This window comes from Cygnus atratus, chromosome 7 (genome assembly GCF_013377495.2).
Source record: "Cygnus atratus isolate AKBS03 ecotype Queensland, Australia chromosome 7, CAtr_DNAZoo_HiC_assembly, whole genome shotgun sequence".
Taxonomy (NCBI): Eukaryota; Metazoa; Chordata; class Aves; order Anseriformes; family Anatidae; genus Cygnus; species Cygnus atratus.
The window spans coordinates 11727037-11749913 of NC_066368.1; the positions used below are offsets into that span (position 1 = coordinate 11727037).

At 39.3% G+C, this 22877-nt stretch overlaps 1 protein-coding gene across 1 annotated transcript in view; it reads left to right on the forward strand.

Moving 5' to 3' along the window:
* Positions 1 to 22877, forward strand: part of SORCS1 (sortilin related VPS10 domain containing receptor 1) — a 289292-nt gene that overhangs the window by 209166 nt on the left and 57249 nt on the right. Inside the window, exons 7-10 of the mRNA XM_035547734.1 lie at positions 8288 to 8406; positions 11086 to 11175; positions 16362 to 16541; positions 21062 to 21208. Of these exons, the coding sequence (XP_035403627.1) occupies positions 8288 to 8406; positions 11086 to 11175; positions 16362 to 16541; positions 21062 to 21208 (536 nt within the window). The remainder of the gene's footprint in view (positions 1 to 8287; positions 8407 to 11085; positions 11176 to 16361; positions 16542 to 21061; positions 21209 to 22877) is intronic.

A 22877-nucleotide genomic window follows, 5' to 3' on the forward strand; every position in this document is an offset into this window, starting at 1 on the left:
TTGATGTGCTTTTCTCCATTCCAGCAGCTGCATTTACCTGCATCTACAAAATATTCTCTTAATTGGCTGTAAATTCTCTCAGGCACCCTGAGCCACCCACTGGCCTTTCCTCCTCCCACCTGTGGTTCCTCAAGGTTTTTATTTGAGCTCCCCTACCTTTGCAGATCTTCCTCGATGGATTTCTTTTCCACAGCACTGGATTGCCTCAGGCAGGCATCACACTAAAAGCCTGTCTGCCATGGATCCTATCATTTTAATTCCATATTGTTTCCTCTGTAAATAGCAATTTTACTGCAACATAGTAAGCAGATTTGTACCGTTTCCAATATGTAAGTATTAATGATGCAGTCAATTAATTCCTTTAAAAAAGGATGAAATTCTTCCCTGAATTGTACCCCCAAATGTAGTGGTGTTACTTGAAACGTATGTTTTCTCATTGGAAACTTAAAAACTGTCCGAAAAGGTAACAGTAAGTAATCAGGTTTTTTTTAACTCACTAAAATTCAGCATGAAAGAGAATTTTTTGGAAGATGAATTTTGAAAAGAAACAGTTGTGATAGAAATCATAAAGTTTTAAAGGTCTTTCCATTTCGGAACATGCAAGATTAGTAAAAGTGAAAGAATTTATTATTTCTATTTCTTATCATTTGTGTTCTCTGGTTATTATTTCTCCTCTCAATTTCACTTACCTGAGCATGGTGGCAAGGCTGGAGACATGAAGCTTCCTATTTCTCGGGACATGCTAAATGAGAAAGAAAGATTCTAGTAGCACAGTGTCTAATTCAGCACAAAACATTAATCTTATAATGCATTGGGAATTTGAGGTCATTGAGACAAAGTGCTGCAATCAGTGTTTACGGTGACCCTTTGAGGGATGTTCAGCTCACACTGGGTAGAGAAGATGCCATGCTCCAAACGCCATGAATAGCCTTGTTTGAGTTCTTAACCTGTAATAAGAACATTTTGCAGACCTGTAACACAATTCTGCAAAAGATTTCTTGAGTGCTTAACAAATTAGTAAGCTTTAGTATAGGTCTTAGCGTGCAAAAAAAAAAATCAGGTAGATGAAAGTGGCCTTGCTGGGGAGGCAGGCACATTAATGAAGAATTATGGAACAGTATGGAACATCAGCTGAGCTCTAGGAATTGATTCTGTGCACTTGTTTTGGCTTAGCTGAGAGGCAGCATGACTTACGTTTCTCTGTTTAGGCAGTGACAGAATTACTAATATAAATCCAACAGTGGTGTCCAACCTTCAGCCAACGGTGACCTCCCTTGTGAACCAGCCATTGGGCTGAAATTTCTGCTCATGAATTAGGAGGTCCCCAGCTCATCAGGAATAGAAGATAATAAGTTGGATATTCAGTAAGTGCATGCTGTGTTTTGCCAGTTCTTCCAGGGAGCACAGGCCACTGGAAGAGGACTGCAGGTCTCAGGACTTTGAGACTGAAGCAAGCTGAGAATATGAACACGGGCAACTCTTGTTACCATGACCAATTTGGTGTATTCAGGTCTCTTGACTACTAGAGCCTTATTCTAAGTGCTAAATCTGTTCCTCTTTCCTGGAAAAAAAGTAGCCATAACCCTCCAATTGATGAGCAAACCTTTCTCCTCTGGAATGAAGCTGGTGTGTTGCTGCTGGTAGGGTGATGAGGTAAAGCGTGCTGAAGTGAGAAAGATACCTTTTTTTCAAGCTGAGGCTAACTTGAAAATATTATTTATTTATTTATTTTATGTATATCCTTCCATTTAGTTGTTTATACTTTGGGAGATCTCTTTTGACGGTTAACCAAGTGTAAAAATTCAATAAAGGAATTAAATTTGTGAAGGTAGACTTGACAAAACAAGACAGGGAGAAAGAAGGAAAGAAAAGGAGGGTGGTGTGAAAGCAACCACACAATACATACAGTAAAATAAAAGACCCAGAGGTGGAAATATAAGGGCTAAACAAAAACCTGCTTCACTCAGTACAAATAGGAAAACAACCTCACTCTATTTTTTTTTTTTTTTTTGTCCCCAGCAGAAACTGAATACTACAACTGCAGCTTTAGGTGAAAGGAGGAGAAATGTCTGCAGAGTATGGTGTTAGCTCATCTCCCTGGCAGGGTTGCCTGAGAACATCTATCAGCAGCAACTTTAGTATTGGGCTTTCCCTGTTAGAATAACAATAACTCTCTGTCTCTGCTCCCTGATTACGGTCTGTCTGTGCATTTTATTTATTGTATTTATATACGTAATGTAAAAGGTTTACAAGAACCAAAATAGGAGTCTCTTAGCAGGCATAAATCAATGCAACTTCAGTGGCATGTTGATTTACACTTGCTGAGGATCTGGCTGGCAGTGCTGTACCTGTGCTCACATTCTCCTTTTAAGTCCCCCTCATGATCCACTGATGAAACAGTAAACAAACTAGGATGCAGGTAACACTAAACAAACTGAGTAAAGACTGTACAATTTAATTGTATTGATGGAGGCAGATTTGCAGGGCTAATAATTGCCGTTCGTGTTTTTAAACCTGTTGTGTAAATCTTGGACAGCACCAGACAAATTTTCATCTCATCAAATGTCCAAATGAAGAAGTAATGTTTCTGTTTATTTTTTAAAGGCTTCAGGAACAATCCTAGTCAAGCTGGGACTGAGTGTACAGTAGGAAGAACTGTTTATTTCCAGCTGGAAGAAGTTCATTTGAACCTTACCTCACATTTCCATTTGTATGCCTGGGTTTTCCTGGTGTTCTGCTTTGGTTTTGGAACAGGATCAAAGTAAGCTGTCAAAGTTAGCAGGAATTGTGATGGTTTTTTTTTTGCCTGGTTTCAGGTCAACACCCCAGTAAGACAAGTAATCCCCTACAGTTCTTAACCATGATAAGCTTTCCTTTGTTGCATTCATCATCATAGTCAGCAGGCAGAGTGATTGGTAAGAGTTAAATACAGGTTTTCTCAAATGCAACTTAAGGTGCTTTCAGGAAGTGTATAAACTTAATGGTACGAGGGTTTTAGTTTCTAGTTTGTTTGTTTTTTAAAGAATAACCTCAAAAGACCCTTAATTAATGGTTTTATCTGATTTGAGCTAGGTAATGTTATCCCAGCACGGCTCGATTCAGGCTGATTGACATGATATTTTTTTTTTTTATTTGAGTGATCCTTGTTGAGGAATCCAGGCTGTTGGTGGGAATTAGAAAAATGGATTTCCTCAAGGCATTTGGAGACTAACTGGCCTTAGACTCTTAGGGAGCCTAAGAGTCTCTATAGGTGCAGGTCAAGAACACCAACCTTGGTCGACCATCGTTTGCTTAGATGACTGTAGATGGATGTCAACTGATTTTGAGTAAATTTTTTAATATAATCTTATTTTTTTCATTTTTTTTTAGTGTGTAGATGAAAGAAGCTAAGGAGCTTCTTATTTGCTGTCAAAATTTTAGAGAGCTCCTGATATTTAAAATGTACTTCTGTTTCCTTTACTTTTCTTCTGCTTGATCTGCATAGCAACTTTTCTTAGTGAAAGGTAATTTAGGTACTTCTGTGATTGCAGGCAAGACCAAAATCTCACCTGGGGGCAGTTGGCATGGTCTGCTTGCTGACCAACAGGGACTGAGCATCTTGCTCATGGTATCTAAATCACAAAGTTGTGCTAGGACTTTAATTATGTTCTCACATAACATTGCAAAAAAAAAAAAATCACTGCTGTGGGACAAAAAAAAAAAAAGTTGGCAACCTAGCCTGACAGTCTTTTTCTAACATATCTGGTATGGGAAATTAATTCACATAGTGCATTAAACATGTGCAGTGACTTTTTTTTTTATTTTCTTGACTGTAGCTGATGATTAATATTTGTCTTGGAGAATGAAGTTTGTTTCCTGATTATATCCTCATGATAGAAATGGTAAAGGATATACTTCCCCATTCAAAGAAAGACTCCTGACTCTGACATGCAATGAAGAAAGAGGAGTAGCAGGATAAAAACAGATCTGTGAGTTAGTTAGGAAATGGGCTCGCTCCAATTCATTGGTTTTCATTACTGGTTAAGAGCTTTGCATCTGCTGAGCCCTGGAGAGTTGTGAATATATTCCTATATCATAAATGTTTCACTAATCAACATTTAGACCAGATGGGAATGGATAAAGAACAGTCATGTTGTGTGTTTCAAAAAAAAAAAAAAGAAAAAAAGAAAAAAAGCGGGGGGGAGATTAAAGTATGAGAACATTTAATTAAATAGTTGTCACTCGTTGTCACTGGAGGTGGTGGTTGCTTAAGCTTTACCTGGACTGCCAAGGCACATGGACAAATTCTTGTGATCTTTTCAAGGCTTCTCTTACTAGTCACTGTTGGAGATGGGTTACAGATCTGTACCTTTTAGTGAGATATGGTACTACCATGTTCTTCTTATGGTTCATTAGTTAAAGGATGTCAGGCATCCTTCAAAAAATCAAGAAATGATCCCTAATGTCTAAGTTGCGTAGTAATGAACAGAGATACACCATAGTAAATCTGGAAGACCAACAAGCCATAGATTGTATGGATACTCTGTATAAGCTCCTGATCTGTCCATAGTGTATTTCTTTGTAGAGAACGGGACACATTCCTCAATTAATTAGACAAGAGGAGGAATAAAAAACAGGAAGAATAATATATTTGCAGTGAGTACAGTGAATATTTTCTCTAACTCTCCTTGCGATCAAATAAAGTTTTCCAAAGACACCCATGAACATTTAGACTGGAAAGCAGTGGGTATTAAAGTTTGAGCTGTCATCCAAAATAACACTCAGCAACAAAGTGTCCTGAAGGAATTCTCCCTCTGCTTTTTGAAAGACTTTGATACTCTTCTGTGTATTTTTGCAGAGGCTTGCCAACTTCCAGTAACCACGAACAACCTTCTATCTCCACCAGCTAAGCCAAAACATGTCTCTGGAATGTTTTGCCCTTGAGAACATATTAGCATGGAGCTCAAGCTAAACAGAGAAGACTAAAACGTATCATGGCACAGGGTCCCTCTAGCTCTCAATTCCTGCTATATGTTAGCATCTGCGATTCTCTTTCACTGACACAGATTAATTTTGTCAGAGGTTTCCCTTACAAGACGTCTCCTCCATTCTTGTTCTGTGACTTTCCTTGCTTCCTCTTTAGAAATAGCTGCCATTCCCAGAGAAGAATCCTACTTTAGATGTCTAAAACTGTCTAAATCAAAGTGTCTGGGGGGATAAGAGCTGGAAGTTATGTTCTTCCCTCCAGGCGCAGCATGACTTTCTTGTATATTAAAAACAGCAGCTGTTGTTGGAGGTGAGGGTTCTGGAAATGAAAAGCATAAAGTCCTAATTACCTATGGCAGGGAAAACATCTGTGTGGGAAAACTAATGAAATTAATTCCAGAGCTTAGCAACTAAATACATTAATTGTCATTAATTAATGCTAAACTACAAAGCTCTGCCAATGGAATCGCATAGAATGTCCATGAAAATGAGACGCTGAAACAAAATCATTGAGTTCATGTGAGCAAAACAAAAATTCCCTTAGGAAAAATGAGAGATCCAGACGCTGCAAGAAGCCTGCTTTGCCTTCTTTCTGTATCCCATAGCAGAGAGAGCTTTTTTTTTTTTTTTTTTTTTGGTGTGCACATCTCAGAGTTTGGCTGTTTGGGAGATTAGTTTAAGCAATTTCAGAACTCTGCCCTTTAGTAGTTATTACTGGCATTTTAGAACTGAAGCCATGGAGAATTGCACTGTAAAAGTTCACAGGAATTGCCTTAGTAAATCTTCATCAATGGTACAATCACTGCTGCACAGACTCCGGTGATCACAGCAGAAATAGACATAGTCACCATTCCTTCATTAATGCAGGATTGAAAAAACTTCAGTCACCTCTAACAGATGTCAGCCTGAACTGCTCTCTATAATCTCTTGTGGAGGAGATTCCTTAATCATCCTTGATGGCCTGTCCTAGCAGCACCCATCCTGCTACGTCCGTGTATTTGCAGGGTAGATAACGTGTTTGTGTGGGAAACATGATGGCACAGCAGTCTCCTCCTAGTGCTTCCCAAAGAGCCACTGTGCCTGTGGAAGTAAAAGAAAACAATGGTGGTAGGTTAAAAAAAAAAAAAAAAAAAAAAAAAGGAAAGAAACAAGGTGAGAAACAGAAGTCTGATCCTACAATAGCTCTAGGCCAGGTGTTTTGATCCCATGTGTGAAAAGCCACCCAGTCTTGCCAATAGGACAGCTCAGGGCCAGCCACGTCGACTGACTGCTCAGCACAGTGCTTTGTTGTTGAAGCTGAGGATTTCACTCAGGACCCTTCTTGAGACTGAATGAGAGCGGATGAATGTGAGGACGTGTAAAGGGCTGTCCATCGTATAACGGACTCAGTTAACAGGAGAAGTGGGAAATGGCTGTGCTGCAGATGGACAGATTTGTGTCCATTCTGTCTTTTGACTAGTAGCCCCCCTTAGCTGCTTTTTCCCTGGCAGCAGGGGGACAGAGGAGACTGAACAGCTTTGAAAAGGGAATTTCCCTGAGCTCACTGGAATGAGCAGGCTTGGACTTATATCTCTCCCTGCCCTCTCGTGGCTAATGTGGAAAAAATCATGTCCCTGCAAAGGGAAATGCACTTTGATCACACTGTCTGGGTTATATTAATTAATGTTTTGCACTGAGCTGCAAAAGAATAAAATGTTATAAACTGCAGTGACTAATAATACTTATCACTTTATATATTCCAAGAACTCTGCAAATGTCGGGGTAAAATCATCCCTCATCAAACTTTCCTGAAGGTTCGTTACCCTGCATTTCTGTTTCAAGCAGAAGTCAACAGTCCTTAGAAACAAGGAAAGAAATGTCAAATGATAGATTTTAATTAAACCCAAGATTAAATATGAGATAGTAAAAATCTAGCCATTTCTATTTCAGTGGAAAATGCTGTTTCTCTGATCAGAAGGCAGTAATTATATCAAACAAGGGTCTGTGCTTCTTCAACAGGGAAGAAGATTAGAAGTAGTCCTAAGATTAAATGCCATGTAGTGTTTCTATCATTTAAGTGCTAATGCTAAAATGCCAAAATCCTTTTTCCTGTAAATCAGTTTTCTCCTTAAACAAAGTACAACTTCTTAATTGATCTGAAAGAGCCTAAATTGAATACAGAGAATCTGGTTCTGTATTCTGGGATAAATTACCACCATGAAAAAATTCAGACTGATTTCCTTCAGGTGATGGATTACGAGATGAGCACCCTGCAGTGCTTCAAAACAGGAGATGAAGAAGTCCCATATGGTAACAGCAGATGAGCTGGCTTTAGGGCTGCATTTAGGCCATTTACTTTGAAGCAAACAACTCAGTGAAGCTCAGATATCCAACTTCAAGAGTGGAATGATTGCCCAGGTCTGCCAGAGTGCATTTACCTACACAGTTAACAGAGATGTAGGTAAAATTTTTGAACCAAGTGGTGATATGAATTACTCTGTAGTGTGTGGGTGCTGTAGGAAATGCAGAGGTGTGCCAGGAAAGGGCTTCTCAGTGGTGCCATTATGGGGCAGGTGTTCTCGTACTTGTGTATATTCTGGACCTTGGCCATGTTCTTAATAAACTCAGGCATGTGACTGTGTAGAAGCTGTCGTGGCCTCCAGTAAATCCCCCACAATGGGGATGACAGGTGAACTGTGGAGGCTCAGCACAGAATATATCTATCCTGCAGCATAGAAACAATTATTCAAACCCATAGTCACTTTGGGAGTCACAGGACTTGAGCTGTTGCTTCCGTGAAGTGTCCCTTGTGCCTCTGTTGCTCCTTCACTTGGTTAGTCCCTAAGTTTAAGCTTAAACCTGGATAGCATCCAAATAAACTCAACAAGGCAGGTAATAGTGCTGAATGATACATCCTTGACAAGTTTTGTGTCAGACCTAAGTCACAAGCATTAAGTTTTGCCACCTTCAAGCACTGACTCTGATGTACTCCCAGCATGGAACCCCAAGGGTGGAATGCAGCAATTAGGTCAGTGATGTTGGTCTCTCTCTTGGTACAAAGGAGCAACATACAGGTCTGATATCTGGATTAGTATTGAATGAAAGAAGTTATGAGAGGCTGATCCATGTGAAGAAGGAATGAACTTAAAGGAAGAGAGCAATGAAGGGTAAATTTACCAGAGGTGTAAGGGAAAAGTGTTAATGTTGCTTTGAATGGATGGTGTCAGTTCATATCACATGAGGCTGTGAAGCAGAAATGTGGCCTCAGCAAGTAGGTTTGTGACAGTAGGGAAAATCTGTGCTCAGGATCTCAAGTGTCTTGTTTTTGTCCTTTTCCTTTCAGATGCCCAGTACATCACCTGCAAGATGCAGAACTGCAGCGAAGCCACTCGAAGCAAACCCTTTCCAGGCTATATCGACCATAATTCCCTGATTGTCCAGGATGACTATGTCTTTGTTCAGGTGCAGAACACCCTCTTCTCTTATTTATTCTATTATTTTATATTCTATTATTTTCTCTTTCCTTCTTTTGCATGCATGTGCATATATGTTAACCCCCAACTAATCAGAGAATAATAAAGGCACCGAGTGGATTGTAACAGTTCATTACAATGCTAATAGAGTTTCTTCTACCTTTAGTATCTTGTCACTGTAGGGTCATAGAGTTCCTTCCTGAAGCATCCGCTGTGTGTACTGGAGTAAACCTCCATGCCACTCCTGCAAGCTCATCAGCATTCTCAGATTAGTGTTCTCACCCCCCAGCTCGAAGTGACGTGCCAGTCTTCTCCTATCGCAAGGGCAGTAGACTGAAGCTGTTTTAAGCACAAGAAGGAAATAGAAAAGAGAGGGAGGGAGTCAGGGGAAGAACCAAGGAAGGAATAATCAGGCTTTATTGTTACGCCTCAGTTGTGATTATAGTGAAAAGGCTGAAGATGAGATGTACTCAGCCAAGCTGTGTTCCAGGTGAGAGCTGGAGAATAGATCTGAACTACTGTGGGTTTCATTAGCCTGCTGCCAGGGTCCATTTAATAAGAGATGAAAAGGACAAAAAATAACAACAGAATTGTGGGAAACATGGAGGTGAACTGGAAATCATTAGGACTAAACTGGTTTTACAGACAGCTTATATTCTGTCATGCTTGGGGATGGAGTGAAGATAGAGGATTGATATTTTGAATTGAGTGAGTTGATTCCTAATTGCCTTCAGTTAATGAACTCAATCATAAACATAAATACCTTTCTAAATCATGCACAAATAAATCTGGAACATACATTCCAGAGTAGCTTTTGTGCCTTCTGTGTCTGGGACATAAATAAAATGTTTATGAGGTAAGAAAAACAGGTGCACACAATGCTGTTCAGACTCGCTCTCTAATTTCAGATTAACTGTGTGTGTGTCATGAGTGACACAAGAACTGGGGAGTTTATATCTGAAATGATTCATTGCTTCATCACTGATGCCTTGGTTTTGTGCTCTTCAATATTGTCTTCTCTGTTTTGACCTAATTTTATGGCACACTAGAGAGAAGTTAATCCCTTTGCCCCACTTGAAGTCAACTCTGGGGAGATTGCCTGCCTTTCTGGACTGCCCTTGTATTTTGATGCTTTTCACTTTCTGCCTATAAACTGTTGTGTAGCATTATCAGTGCTGTAACATTTCTTTATTCCACCTCAGTGCTAGCTGCATGGTAGAAGGAGGAGAGTGTGAGGACAGGAAGTCTCTTACAACCTTTCCCTTAATGTCCTGAGGAACTTTTCACAACCTTAACTGCTCAAAGAGATAGTACGTGCCAAGTGTTAATAATTAACACTTGCATGAATGAAATAATATTTTAATCCCTGGAAACAGTCTCTTTTTTTTTTCCTAGTAGTCAGTGAATTAACTGCTGAGTGGTAATTTCAAATAGCATTCTTCAAAGGGTTACATATGTAAGTTATCTGGCTTGCAAGTAATAAAATAAATAATTGCTAAATAAAATGCTGTGAGTGATATTGGACTTTACCATATCCCAGACACTATTCTTCAGAGGAGGATTAGTCTCACGCTAGACACTGAAGGGCTGGAAGAATAGATGAGTTCCATGAGAACCTGCCCCAGCCTTCATCTCCATCTAGCTTTTCCACAACTAAGGGATTCGGAAGGAGAATTAGTAGGTTCAAAAGTTGAAAATAAGGGAAAGTGGGTTCATTTTTCCCACTACACCCTGTTTTCTTTACATTCACTCTGGCATTCCTTTCCCTAATTTTTGATCAGTTCCCTCAAAAAATAGTTGAAGAGCTTTAATGTAAGTAGTTCTTAGCCTCTACGTATCTTCCATTTTAAACTATTGCAGTGTCTTTTAAAACACTCACTGCTAAAGTGAAGTCTTGATAAGCCCAGATAACAGGCAATTAAAGCAAAGTTCTGCATGGAGAATCCCTCAGATTTTTTTTTCCTTCAGTGTCTTTCATCCATGAATTTCAAAGTAATTTATAAACACTGATTATGCTTCAGCAGCTAACATTGTCAGCTTTTTTTTTTTTTCCCCCTCATTAAGATGTGGCGTAAAATGAAACCACACATTGCTTTAACCCAGTGTGTTCAAGGGATTGCCATCAGTATATAGGCACTAATATAAATAGCCAAATTTACAGAAATACCAAATCAGCTCAGGTTCTCCTGCCTTTGGGAGATGTGAATGTTTAGGTGATCTGGAAACATGGCTTGTGCAGGGCCACACAGGAACCAGATCTGGAGATAGATATAGAAATCAAGCATCATGTCTGCCAATCTGCTTGTCTAACCAATAGACCACACCAGCTTTACAAACAGAAAACAGCTTGTTTTGTGGTAAGAGGAGAGCAGATGGTCAGCAGGTGACATAATGGCCTAAATGAAGCTAAGGTTACACCTTCCCAATACTTTCACCTGAAATTCTGGCCTTTGTCTCTCTTTGTAGAAAAGGGGATTTCTCTTACTCTCTATTTTTCAGCCACTGTCAGTTGGATCAATGGTTATTCATCACCTGTAACAGCACTGCAGTTTTAAGCCACTGCCACCAATGCTGTGTTGTTTGCCTTGACAGTTTTTGCTTGATGTTTTCACTAGTAATAAAAATATTTTAAAAAACACTGAAGATATCTTTTCTGCTTTTCTCATAGTTGACATCAAGTGGACGACCACATTATTACGTTTCTTATAGGAGGAATGCATTTACACAGATGAAGCTGCCAAAATACTCCTTGCCCAAGGTAAGCTGTTGTTGCTGGAATGCCTGTATGTACCTACATGTTTTCTGATTATTCAGAAATTACTGAATTCAGCACAAGTAACCACAAGATGACATGCAATGAGTGAAAACATCATTCTTTAAGATAACATTTGCAAGCAAAACGGGACTCAAAACAAAGTCACCACTTTGGCTATTCAAGGACATCAGCATGAAATACAGATAGATACCATGGCCCATGTCAATTAATTTTTTGAGGGATTCTCTTTTCTTGTGTGTGTGTGCGTGTGTTTGTTAAAATTCCCTTCTTCTTTCCCTGTTCTGAGTGGGTCACTTTTTGTACTTTACCTCATTAGCAGATTTTAATGGGAACCAAGCAAAGAGATGGCTTTGTGTGCCTTCTCCTTACCCTCTCTAATTAAGAACAATGGTGAATCAGCACCGGGGCTTGAAAGGCTATTACTGCCTTCTGTTGCTGATTTTTTTCTTAAAGACCTATATAAAATGTTAGCTTCATTTTGAAGGAATCACCATTTTGCAGCTGGGTTCCTAACTGCTTCTTAACAAAGACAAAGAGCCTTTTAATTCTTGTTATAGCCTGGCTTAAATGAAATCTAAGCTCAAAGGAAGCAAATATCTGGTGGATTCCATGTGAGATCTAACATCTGGAGACAAATGACAATCCCTGCTTAATTTCTGGGAATGCAAAAGGGAAAAAAGAAACTGCAAGGTCAGCTTGTTCCTAGAAGTTGAAAGTACATCATTATTTGTAGATGGAAATATTCAAGGGGATAATTTGGCTATTATCACAGCTGGCTGTCTTTGATTCCTCACTCCAACAGACCTATCTAAAGTGGATTGACTGGGTGACCTTCATCATATAACCAGAGCGTAGCTCAAACCCAAGCCTTCAGAGCCATACCTTACTTACACAACTGTTGTACCTTTGTTCCTGTTTACATCACCGGAAAAATCCAAGCTCTCAGGACTTTGGGGACCCTAACATGATAGTTTATAGGCTCTGACACAAGAGAACTGTCCAGTGAAACCTAACTTAAGAATATTGTTTCTCTTAAAGTAGAACATATATTTTTTCTATAAAGATGCAGAGATTTGGAGATTGAATTCCCAATGTACTTCTTTCTACAATCCCAGGTAAACCTTGCACTTTGTGTGAGACCTAAAACTCTCACTGCCCCAGAATCTTCAGTCATGTTTTAAGATATTACTCTAAGGCATAGATTGAAACTTCCCATGCAAGTGGGAAGGAATTCCTCTGTCAATTCAAATACAATAAACAAGTATAATATGAAGTAGTCCTTAGCAGACAAATTGCATTTTTAGGATGGGTTTTGTAACATCCAAATCAGAATTGTTATTTATAACTGATTCAGACCATTTGCAAAAAGACTGATTGTTTTGAGCTGGTTATCTGCTTTACCACCCACTTATTTCTCCAACTGTCTACCTTCTCAAAGAGATCTCTGGAAAACCATGGAAAATATACTATGATTAAATTCCAGCATGTTCTCAGAGAATAGGTATAAGAGTAATACATTCATGTTATTTGACGAAATTAAAAAGCAGATATTTAAGGAGATAAGATGCTTTGTCACAAACTGGGAATGTCTTCAAAGACCGAAGAGCTACGTTTGGCTTGGAAGGAGCTGCAGTGGAGCTGTGGCTGTCTGGGAGTTTGATATCAAAGCAAGATAGCTGCTTTTATTAAAAATGTACAAAGCACTATATTATTCAAAGGAATTGAAACAAACAGCTTCTTTTATGCCTCAATTCTCTTTCATCTCCGTCAGCTAAGAAAGTGGGGCCAAATATGGCAAAGAGTGCTAAGCGACTTCTGGAATTGAAGATAGAAATATCAAGCTTTTTGTCTCTGCATGTTGCTCCTCCTGAACTGGAGGGGTGCAACGACAGGCAGCTCTAGCAGGTGATATTGCTGTTCAAGCAGGAATGGCCTATAGTAAATCAAAACTAAAATGCTCTGGTTGTTCGCATTGATATCCTGGTAACCAGTTTGATTAAAAGCCTGAATGAATGTGAAACTCTCTCCAACACAAGCATGTGTCTGCACACGTGCAAAAGGTTGTATTAACCCTGTAAATGGTATTTATTGAGACTTATTAACTTCTGCAGTGAGGCTTCTTTGTGAAATACTACTGCCCATTTTGTACCACAGCACCACAGTATGTTCGCTGTTATAGACTCTGTATTATCACTCACAATAATCACCTTAAATGTACACAGAGGGTGCTCAAACTCTCTCCATTCTAGACCAATGCACTAGGCAGACATCTTTGAATGCAAAAGCAAGACAACCAATTTCTCATTAAAAAATACCTGTCCTTAATCCAGTGCTGGACTGAATACTGATTGAATGGGTGTTTGTGGTACTTCTGTTTTAAATTCATTATCTTCTTTCAGCCTCAGGATAATGGTAGAAGCAATAACCAAATAAAAAATCCTGAAATAGAGACCTTAAAAAGAGGCGACAATCTCAGTAATTGACAGGATAAAATAGGCACTACACATCCCTGATATTTAACTTGTCAGGAAGAAAAGTACCCTGACCAAGTGCAAAAAGGGTAACTGAAACATGTTTAGTGATTCAGAAAACCTTGGCCTTTAGTGATTGAGCAGATACCTGATCGAACCCATGCACAGCATCATGCTCTTGCTTTGTCTTTGGAAAGTCAAGAAGGACGGATAGTAGAACTGCATATTAATGTACCTCTACTGTGGGCTGGAATAGAAAGAGGAAAGCTCAGGTTCTCATAGGCAGGTGCATGGGGAGTCCCCTGAAGGTAGCAATGGCTGTATGAGAAAGGTCCCTCTCCTCCCTCTTTCTGTAGAAAACTCAAATTAACATTCTTTGGACTAGTGGAAGACTCAGTCAAGTTCTTGCTATATATCAATATGAAGGCGCCTTTTTTTTTTTAAATTATTATTATTTTTATTATTCCTTCCTAAAAAAACACTCCCTACCATGAAAAGAAAAAAAAAAGTGAATAAAAGATGTGAACGTGATATGCTGATCAATTTTGATTTTCCCATTGTGAAAACCAGAAAATCTCTAATGTTGGTCAATGATGTGTTTGATGCCTGTATACTGAATCCATTCTATCAAACCTTTGTATTGTACCTGCATCTACTGGACAAGGCCGTATGCAGATGAAAAGTTAACTGATCCAAAAAGGCAAACAGTTGGAATATTATTTTCTTTGACTTTCTACACTATGTGTATTATGCTATTTCTGTCTGTCTGTGCTTCTCCTGGCTTAAATTTCTTTGAGTGAGCCTCACTGTGTTCTTAGACTAGCATATTATTTCATGATCTGATCAAAACTCAGGAAGCATCCAGCAAATATATTAACTTATTTGCTTCTTAAGCATACATGAAATTGCCTTTAAGTTTTCCTGGTGTTGATCAGAATATCTTTTTACCTCTGTGCCCTTGTTATTAAAATACTTTTGATTAAAATGGTATATTAATAAAACTGTACATTCACCAGACAAAATGAATTTTACTTATAATCTCTCTGTTTAAGTAGAGAGGTCTGTCCGTGTGTGCACACATATTTAATTTCAAGTTTAAATTTGAGATTACAACTGTGCTAGCCGATGCTGCCTGAAGCACACTGGGATCATCTACTCATGTAGTTCTGCCAGCAGATTGACTAGGGTGATAGTCTGAAATGAGAAGCCTCTGACAAACAGCTGTGGCAGTTACTTCTATTAGCACAACTGGAGCTGAGAGAGGATATCTGTTCACAGCCACAATCAGTAGAAGCCAATGGGACTTATATTAACTTTCCTGTTGCCTCAGGATTTAAACCAATCTCTTCCTCCACAAAAGCAGCCCTTCTTCTGGGATATTTTTTTTCTGCAGCACAAAGAAGCAGGTAAATCAAGTGAATATTCATCCACTCCATACTCAGATCTGTATGTGAATAAACAAACTACTTTTCTGAATTTTAACTTTGTGGTGAATCCACTTTAAAATTTATGTCAGATTTCTTCTGTATATTATTTTTCATCTTTTCAGTATAAAGCTATATCTGAAAGTATTAATTCCCTCTCATAAAATAACAAGAAAGTAAATTGTCAAAGACTGTTATTAACAGAAGGAAGAAGTAGCATCAACTTCCAGAGAATATATTTTCTGATAGAGCTCCCAGTTTTGCATATAGCCCTGGCTGAGATTCATGGATGCAAAATAGCTTTGGGATATCTGCCCAAAGCAGACAGCTGAATCGTTTGGGAATCACCTGGTTCTAAGAAGTCTGGATTTCTTGTCCTACCTCCACAGTTTTTCAAGGCACCAAGGAACTCAGGGCTCCTGTATTGGGCAGATAGAGCCTGGGAATTTCAGTGGCTTTAAAAAAAAAAAAAAAGGAAAGAAAAACTAGAAAGAAGGATTCAGGTTTAATATACATATGTATATATATTTAAATTATGCACTTTTCATTGTTTCTTTTCTACTGTAACACAGAACAAACACAGAAAAATAAAACTTCACTCGTAATGCTAGTGATCTAACTACAATTCTGCTCTTTATATCTACTGAGGTTTAGGGATGTCTGCCTGTTCTGTTGCTGGAGGGGTGTTTAGCACAGTGGTCCAAGGTGTTGGCTCCTAGGTGACACTGTCATTAGAAATAATAAACAGCAGGAACATTGGCTCTGCGTGTTCACCCATTATATCTTTCTTGTATCAGCTTCCTAGCATACTTGGTTTCTGAGAGATAGGCAAGAAGCAGATGTTTCCAATACTGCTTTTTCTTTTATTTTTTTCTTTATTTTTTAAAGGATTTTAATATCTGTGATTGTACAATCACAAGCGGTATTGCTCAAGCGCCAAAAATTAAAAACAAACAAACAAAGAAACACAAGAACAACCAAAGCACTCATTAAAATGAAAATTTTGGTAGGGGGAAAAAAGCGCTGCTGTATGACACTATTTCCAATGTAAATATTCAATTAACACCTTATCAGTTAATTACCACTTTGAAAGTTGGCAGAAGAGAGCTGTTGTAAAATATTCCTAGATGGAATTCTCCACTTATGTTGTCTGCAGTTTTCAGTTAAACTCCAGCCTAAATATATCTTTTGCTCCTCCACAATTACTGTGATGCTCTTGGAAATGACAGGGCAGAGATCCCTCTTGTAACATGCCTCTGTTTTCTTTCCCCAGGATATGCATGTTATCAGCACAGACGAAAGTCAGGTGTTTGCAGCTGTTCAAGAGTGGAACCAGAACGACACATACAATCTGTATATCTCCGACACCCGAGGGGTGTATTTCACCCTGGCCTTGGAAAACGTCAAGAGTAGTCAAGGACTGGAAGGGAATGTGATGATTGACCTCTATGAGGTATGTCATGACTCCAAATTTCTCACTCCTATCTAAAAAGCTCACACAACATCAGTACCATTGCATTCTTGCACATCAGTCTCATAGTATGCATGTGAACAGCAGAGTCAGAGCAAAACACATTTTTACCCTTCTTTTAATCAAGGATCTGAGTGCAATTATATGAGTTTCAAGCCAAACTTTGCATGGGTGTTGAAATTAGGTCCAGCCTAATAGTGTGAACAGAATCACTGTTGTACTCTCCGGTAGATTCTCAGGTGAGGAAAAGCTCATGTTTATGCATTGGAAGATGTAGCAAAACAGCTCATTGCATTCCTAAAAGGAACTCTTTAAGTTTCTCAGCCAAAATCCAGCTGACCCAAGCCTCTGACCCACATTGGTCTAGCCTATGGTTCAGAAGGTTCCCAGCACTCTGAATTGCATCATTCTCCAATTCTGCCATTTTAGTTGTGCTTCTGAAAGCCTAAGCTCTAGCTATAGAAGGAAGTAGAGACAGTAGTTTTCAGCTATCTTTGTCACTTTCCTCAGCTTGGACTCTTCTGGGAATTGAATTAGCTTTAAACAGACCCTCCTGGACTATCCTATGAGCATAGAAACTCTCCTACTTCACATTGATGTCACCTTTACCCCCAAACCTTTTCCTGACAAGTGCATTCTGCCTAAGCTTACCTGTAAGAAGGCCAATTTACATTGTCTTTTGTGACAACTGATCCTAAGAATAGTACTCTCAATATATGCTTGTACTTCTCTTGGTCTGATGCCAGTCTTACTTCTGGAGACAGCTAAGTAGAAATTCAGTCCTCAGATGCTGTTTTTAGGATCAGCTTCTCTCTTCAGATCTCTTCCAGTGGATTATATGACCATTTAGAGCCAAGGAATAGCTCTGAGTTCCTTTGAAAATGAAAACTCTTCCTGTATTTCCCCATCACTGTCTGAATATTAGCTCTACTACACAGTTCGCCTTCAGCTGCCCTTTACTTGGAAACCGCCTTGAATTGTGCAGAGAGCCTAAGCATTGTACATAAATGCAGATGAATTGTAGGAAGATAGGCACTGTCATTTCCCAGTCATTTGGAGTTTTCTACTATTAATCTCTCTGCAATGCTAGCAGCCCATGGAAAGGCTGTTGCCTCTTATTACTGCCAGCTCAAGAAGCAGTTTCACTGCATTATGTAAAGGTGTCCTACATCCCAGGGGGAAAGAAAAGCCTTTGTTTTTTATTAGACTGACACTACACAGTAACCTGGATTGAAATTGATAGAATTAGACTTGTAGCGTCATATCTGCAGATTATCTAGATAGAAAGAATATTGGCTGACACTGAACCTGGCACAAAACTTCCTTTCAATTTGATGTTCTAGCTGGAAGGGAACAGAAAGCCATCCAGCAGGATTCTCCCAGTAGGGTTGTTGCAAATGATGAATGCTCTAGGGATAAATGGAGATCAAGATCAGAGAAGAAAAAATGCATAGATAAATTAAAAGGAAGTGGAGAAATTGCAAAATGACTCCTTCTGTAGTGACAGAGGATATTTAGTAAAGCAATATTACTTCAGAAGATGCCAGAGAAATGCCTGCTAAATGTGCATGTGTCTGTATGCATATGTTTGGCAGGTATAAAAAGTAAGTTCATCTGGTTGAATTGTAGTGAATGTGTTTCTGTGTGCAAATTTCTAATCTGGTTCTGCAACAAGGATAAATATCCTCAGTTCTTCTCAATGGAAAATTGTATTGGGCATGAGAAGAAAATAGAAGTTCTTCCCTGGTGCCTAATCATGTTCTTCTTTCTTCTCTCCTGGAGAAAAGCTCCCAGGAGGCTTTCACTGGGAGATTGTTATTTCAGGGTGTGGGCTCTTCTGCTTCTGGACATTGTAGGGGATGAGGAGACCACTGCCAGTGGGACACTACTCTTTCTGAAGGTGGGACAGGGTAGGGTATGAGAATAGCTCTTCTCCCCATCACCTTCCAGTGCCAGTGCATCTGTATGACACTGGACCCAGCATTCAGTGGTTCTGCAGTTGCAAAGTCCTAGAGACCATTGTAGAGAAAGGAAAGAACAAGAAGCACTGGCCAGTGGGTACCCTTTGTAATTCCTACACCTCTTCAGTGATGTGGTGTGGCTCTGCTTGACTCTTTAGCTGGGCTGTTCTGCCGCAAGATCATCCTGCCTGTGGGATTCCAGCCTGAGAAATAATAGTTGGCCTCTTTAACATGGAAAGAAACTGATTTTATTTTTTCTGGTTTGACTAGTGATTGAAACAGAATGGGACTCATTATAAAAAAATGGAGATGTGAGGAGATGTGCCAGTAGCTGTGGCATACATTCCTATCCAGGACTTATATTTTTTTAGTAGTATGTATTTTGGGTGAGAAACATATGTTTAAAGTATGAAGTTGCTGATGGGGAGTGAAGAATGTGTTTTGAGTTGTGTGCTTTGAGTGTCTTGTATTAAACTTCCACTGAAAGCATAGACAGCATTTGTACCTACACACAGTGCATGTGAGGCAGGGAGGGATTGTCTACAAAATCCAGGCAGGCCTGACACAGCGCTTATTTCTCTGAACACCGGTGGCCATACCCTTACTTGTACAAGTCTGTGTCTATTATGGTTGTGTGAACAAGTCATTGTGTGTGTCATGGATGTGTATATGCAATACCTGTATCTCTTCCTACCAAGAGCACACAAGCATGTATGCTGTGTGCAGTCTTTTTTAAGATAAAGCTGTCCAAAGCTGACAGCATAACTTACACTTTGCTTTCTCTGGAAAGCATTTTGAGTCCCAGCCCAGGACTAGAATCATAAAAAGAAAAAAATCATAGGATTTCAGAACACATTTATCACCTGATATATAAAATGCTTTTTAATCATTTATGGCCAGCATTTCACAGGGACTATATAATACAACTATTTCAGGACAACAACGAAGAAAAGTACAAATGGAGCTATAGGCTCTGGCCTCTGGTAGTAAAGGAAGAACTATGTTACTTTTTCAGCCCTGGCTATTCATACAATATTAGTAAGAGAGAGAGTACCCCTGTCTTTTCAGGATGCCTTTATACCACAAAGAAATCCTCTCCTTATTCAGGAGAGACAAAACAATCTAGTTCAAACATAGAAAATATTACCTTTTTGTGCTTATGTCAATAATATATCACTAAACTACTTAATTTAAAGACTATTGCCTGCTAGAGCAAGTCATGTCTAAGTCTTTAAGTAACTTCAAATAAAATTCAGTGCCATTACTCAAGGTAGAAAGGGCTATTCAGAATGAATAAATACACCAATGTACTGTACCAATGCACTCTACAGTAGTAGTGCCATGGCATGTGGCTAAAAGTGCAATAAGGTCCTATTGACTGGGAGTAGTGTCATCCAGATAAAGTCCCATAATTAAATCAGTTGAGCTGGAACAAACTCTGAATCTGCTGAGTAACCATTTGCCACATGATGCAATTTAAGTAATAATCTCTATGAATAAAAAGCCTCGGTGAATGATCCTGTGCACCAGCTCTGCATCATAAGAAAAGATTGGGCTGGATGACTGAACAGGCTTGATGGAAAACAAAAAGTTTCTCACTTTCCCCCACCTTCTCCTGATTTCCCTTCCCTTTTCATTGTAGCACTCAGACTGCAGAATGACAGCCTAACAAATTCATTCGCAAGCTGCAGCAACTATTGGATTATTGATTTTCAGTGTGCTGAGTAGATGGGAACATTCTGCAATGTGAGTTGTGGTTTGTGGTTGACTTTTTTTTTTCTTTTTTCTTCCCACTAAGGCACTTTTGGGCTTGATTCCAGTGTGAGACTGTTAGCATAACATCTTTCCAAAATCCTTCTGCAAGTCAATGGAGTAAAGCTCTTGGATAAAATATTGGGAAGAATAAAAGGATGACGATCTCATTGCTAGCTCTATAACTAGCATTCTGGGTGGCCTTTCTTGAGTCACTGATGCTTCAGTTTCCTCAAAATACAAAACTGGTATAAAAAATCCAATGTACCCCAAGTTACCCTGTTGAAACGTTGATAACTGCAGAGCACACTGAGATCCTTGTATAAAATGTCTTAAGCAGGCTGTGTGAGAATAGAAGCACTAAACAGCAAGTGTATATTTGTGTTGTCATTTCCTCTGCAAGGTCTAAATTGCTACTGTTTCCTACTACTGCATGTAAGAGGCAAATAATTCCCCTGTACATATTTCATCTTTCAGGGGAAAGGATGTCTACCCAGATGAAAGATTGTCACTTTACAGATAATGCTATTGCCATCTTACCATGTTCCTATGCTGCTTCTGAAATATAATCTTTTTCTTCCATTTGCCACCTTTTCACCTGTGATGGTGTTATCATGTTCCCAGCCCTTCAGTTTGCCTTCTTTTGATATTCCTTGATACTTCTTGCCCTGACATCTGCCACACTGACACAGCCACCAGATCCCTGTTGGGTTTGACATGGCACAAAAGACATGTACAAAGAACCTGCATGGGCTTGATCTATTTTTCAGCCATGTCAATTTTTCCTAGGTAGCAGGGATAAAGGGAATGTTCTTGGCTAACAAGAAGATTGACAACCAAGTGAAAACTTTCATCACCTACAATAAAGGGAGAGACTGGAGTTTGTTGCAGGCTCCGGACACAGATCTGAGAGGAAACCCTGTTCACTGTCTCCTAGTAAGTACCTGAGGAGGGGAGAAAAGGAGGGAGGGGGGGACGACTTGGGGGTGCTAACAAGCCAGACCAATCTTTTTCTACCAGGTAACAGAAGGGGAGGGCAACACCTCTCTCCATGCGGCACAACTCATGGGGGCAATGCTGCATTTTAAAAGTGCGGTACATCAGGCTTGGGCCGCCAGATGGCATACCAAGAACTGGCTTTGTAATTTAATGTAATTTAATTTCTGGAACAAAAGGAAGCGTCGTAGATCAGTTTCCTTCTGCACAACTGATGGTCTCCCCTTAAACAGCAGGTGAAGCCGGATGCCGTTTCTGCGCAGTTGATTCTCTGGACACTAGATGGGAGGAGTGAGCTTTTGTAGCTCAGGAAGTTTCAGGAACCCTAATAATTTGACTGGCTCAAACAAAAAGAGAACCGTTTTCTTTCAGGCCAGTCTGTTGGCAGTGTAAATATTTATCATTTTCTCTTTGAGCTTAAAAGTGAGAATTGACATATTCATGCAAATATATGTATTTCTATGTGTCAGGTGTATGTTGTACCTGTGTCTGTACCTATCGATATAGATCAACATATGGATAAATCTTTAATCATCATTATAAGCAAATGGTTTCCAAGAGTGAAAAGGAAATACATTTTGAATAGAATTGGAGCTCCCTGTTAAATTGGATAGCTTAGCCTGATATCCACATATTTTTTAGTTTATGTCATCTATATCCTGTAGTAGGATAATAATCTGAACTCTGCCTTTGAGATTTTCAAGAGATTTTACGTTAAAAATACATCTAACTTGGTTCAGGGCAAAATCAGGGGCACTAGTTAGACTGCTCTTCCTGCTACTGTCCTGTACCTTCATGTTGTTTTCCATCGGGGGAAAAAAAAATCTGACTTGCCATTGTGCTTATAAATGAGCCAGAGGTTCTGTTCTGCAGGGTCTTTATGGAACAATCGTTTGCAGAAGTTGCATATTTTATACACAAATGTATGCTGCCACTGCAGTTATCTGCTATATAGTGGAATTGCTTCTATGACAGAGGATAATCCAGGACTGGATGGTTCTTATGGAAAAAGGGAATAATGGCTCCCTTAAGCCTTCCCATCCATACTCTACAATATTCATGGGCACCTGAAAACACAATTCAGTTCATTTAAAATTAGATCAGATACGTCTATAGAAGCTGGGGTTCCCTTAGGCATGATAAACTTGAACAAGACAGACAAGAGATCATGAGCAGGAGCAGAAGTGTGGGCACTTGCAGGGACACAGTGAGAACTGACAGAGAAGGTCTTGGTTCTCTGCAATTTGCAGTTACATTCTTGTAGCTCCACTATGCACAAACCACAATTTAAACTCTGCCTCATTTTTATTTTGTTCTCTACAAAACCATGTGTTTGACTTGAGAATTGTTTCCACCTATGCAAGCTAGATGGTAGGCTTCTCATCCTGTTTTCATGACCACTTCCTAAACACACTATGACTTGGGTTGGGATAGGTATCTCAGGTCAGTGGACATCTGTAGAAATTGATCACTTGATTTCAAGGTGGTCAGGGACAAATCCTTAATGGACTTAAACTGTGTATCTGAGGCTTTGCTATTCTAGAAGAAGAATGGGGAGAAACATCCCTTCCCTGTGATAAGTCCAGAAGAATGTTTAGCCATGTTTATT